The sequence below is a fragment of the Phalaenopsis equestris genome, unplaced genomic scaffold (assembly GCF_001263595.1).
Source record: "Phalaenopsis equestris unplaced genomic scaffold, ASM126359v1 Scaffold000086, whole genome shotgun sequence".
NCBI lineage: Eukaryota > Viridiplantae > Streptophyta > Magnoliopsida > Asparagales > Orchidaceae > Phalaenopsis > Phalaenopsis equestris.
The window spans coordinates 263,111-265,627 of record NW_018164528.1 but is presented as its reverse complement, the minus strand read 5'-3'; the positions used below and the strand labels follow the sequence as shown (position 1 = coordinate 265,627).

Genomic DNA, 2,517 nt, shown 5'->3' with positions numbered 1-2,517 from the left:
TCTCTCTCTCTCTCTCTGAGTTTACTTAACCATCTCATCCCTGAATCTAGATCCTGAAGCAGAAGTGATAGCCCTGTCTCCAAAGACTCTGATGGCCACAAACCGCTTCTTATGCGAGATATGTGGCAAGGGATTTCAAAGAGACCAAAACCTTCAGCTTCACCGAAGAGGCCATAATCTGCCATGGAAGCTGAGGCAGAAGAGCAGTAAAGAGCCAAGGAAGAGGGTGTATGTCTGCCCAGAGAAGACTTGCATTCACCATAATCCCTTGAGGGCGCTCGGAGATCTCACAGGCATCAAAAAGCACTTTTGCCGCAAGCATGGTGAGAAAAAGTGGAAGTGTGATAAGTGCTCTAAGAGGTATGCAGTACAGTCGGATTGGAAGGCTCATGCGAAGGTTTGCGGCACCAGAGAGTATCGTTGTGATTGTGGAACCATTTTTTCAAGGTATATGTTTTTAATATATTAAAAATGGTTTAATATGGGAGAGAAACAATTAATTAAAGAGATATATAGTCCTCTGCATTAAACTATTAGTTCACGTATAACTTGTTAATTTCAAAGCAGAGGATTGCTTTTAGTATATATCTTCACAGAACTCAGCTCGTCAAACGTTATTTTTTTACATATAAGATATAATATATTTATAAAATAGAATAATGAGCTCTAGCAATGCAGAAATATATTATGTTTAAGCTTCTTCGATCCATAATATTATTAAGTCAAGTTATTTGAAAGATTTGTGAAATATTTCAAAATTATCATTTTTAAACTTGTCTCAGGATAAAAGGTTGATGTTAGTCGTTTTTAACTTTCTTAAGAATGTTTTCTTACTATAAAATGTTTTTATAAATTTGTCCTTGAAAAGAAATACGATGAATCATGAACTATACTATATGTGTGTGTGTCTATATCTATATATATGTATATATATATATAGATATTCAATTCATCATTATGGAACAAATTTCTTTTCTTTTAATTATAATGACAATGAAGGTAATGGGAACTACCAAGGCAGCTTCTGATGCATTTTTGCCAATTTCTCATAGAATATTATTGATAAATCTAAGCACAACATGGCATCCTCTTTTGTTTTTATTTTTTGTTTCAATAAATTTCTTGTAATAAATGCAAGCCACCTTCAATCATTCCCTGTTCTTTCTCCCTCTTAAACCATTATGATTTAAAGACAAAAAACTAACTACATTTCCAATCAGTTAGACATAAATGCCATTTGTCTTTTTCCTTTAGTCACTAAAATTATCTTCTTCTTCCTTTTAAACAAACAGGAGGGACAGCTTTATAACCCACAGAGCCTTCTGCGACGCGCTAGCCGAAGAAGCCGCAAGGATCTCTGCTGCTTCCAACATAAACAATCCTGCTTCCATGACCAATATAATGAATTACCCATACTTCAATGAAAATCTTACAAGACCAAATTTACAACCACTCCCTGCCTCTGGACTCTCTTTCTGGATGAACCAAGATACAAACGAAGGCATGGTCTTGCCAAATCTCTCCCCATTTAACTCTGCTTTCCTGTCCTGCTCAAACTCAGAGCAACTTGACTGTCAGCTGAATTGGATTTATAATGAAAGCAAACTACCCGATCAAAATCTTTCTTTTAAGGATTCATGCAACAATTCTTCTCTTGGAAGCATGCCGTTTCTATTTAGCACTCAACAAGAGCGCCGGATGATGCCAGAGCAGGCACCAGAGATGTCGGCCACCACTTTGTTGCAGAAAGCGGCGCAAATGGGCGTGGTATCGAGCGGCGGTCCTTCGGTTTTAGCGGGCTTGGACATGAAGTCTAGCTTGGTCGGAGAGTTACTAGAGGGAAGCCATTACAGTATTCAGATGTATGATATTGGAGGAGGAAGAGATGGTGGAGGAGAGATTACGCGAGATTTTTTAGGGGTTGGAGTTCAGGCTCTTTGCCCATCTTCTGTAACTGGATGGATTTAAGCCATGCTTGTTTTGAATTTCTTATGAAAGTGAAGTTGGGAGGAGAAGCGTGATAACTTTGCCGGAATGAGAAAAGGTGGAGTTTTTGGTTATTGAAAGGTGATTCGGTGTTTTAATTAGGGTTTGTGAGGATTTAGATTTAGGAGTAGGAGATATATGAATATTCATTCTGTCGTGCGTGTCTCAAACAAAAAGATCACTTTTTGAGAATGGTTTTTGTCATTGTGATGTGGAAAGTCGAGGGAGCGGAGAAGGGAAGGAGGGAGAATATATCCTTCTTTTTTTATTTCACCATTGTGGATTTTCTTGACTTTCAAATACTAGCAGGTTTAATGCTCTTATAAGAGGTCCTTTGCATCATTATCAAGTTGGTAGAAAGAAAAACATTTATTTGGGGACATGAAGAGAGGAAGATTCTCAGAATTTAAGATGGGGTATTATATCTTTTTAAGATAGTTAGTTATTAAGGGTATGTTTGAGACAATTTTATGTTTGGTTTATATTTTGGCTGCCACTATATTTCCATTTGGGGTATTATTTTCTTGCCTC

At 37.2% G+C, this 2,517-nt stretch overlaps 1 protein-coding gene across 1 annotated transcript; it reads left to right on the top strand.

The window, feature by feature from the left end:
* Positions 1-57: 57 nt before the first annotated feature.
* LOC110019906 (zinc finger protein NUTCRACKER-like) lies at positions 58-2,470 on the top strand. The gene is made up of 2 exons (XM_020717773.1): positions 58-447; positions 1,293-2,470. Exons 1-2 carry the CDS (start codon positions 92-94, stop codon positions 1,966-1,968), a joined length of 1,032 nt encoding a protein of 343 aa, XP_020573432.1. The 5' UTR covers positions 58-91; the 3' UTR covers positions 1,969-2,470.
* Positions 2,471-2,517: the final 47 nt, after the last annotated feature.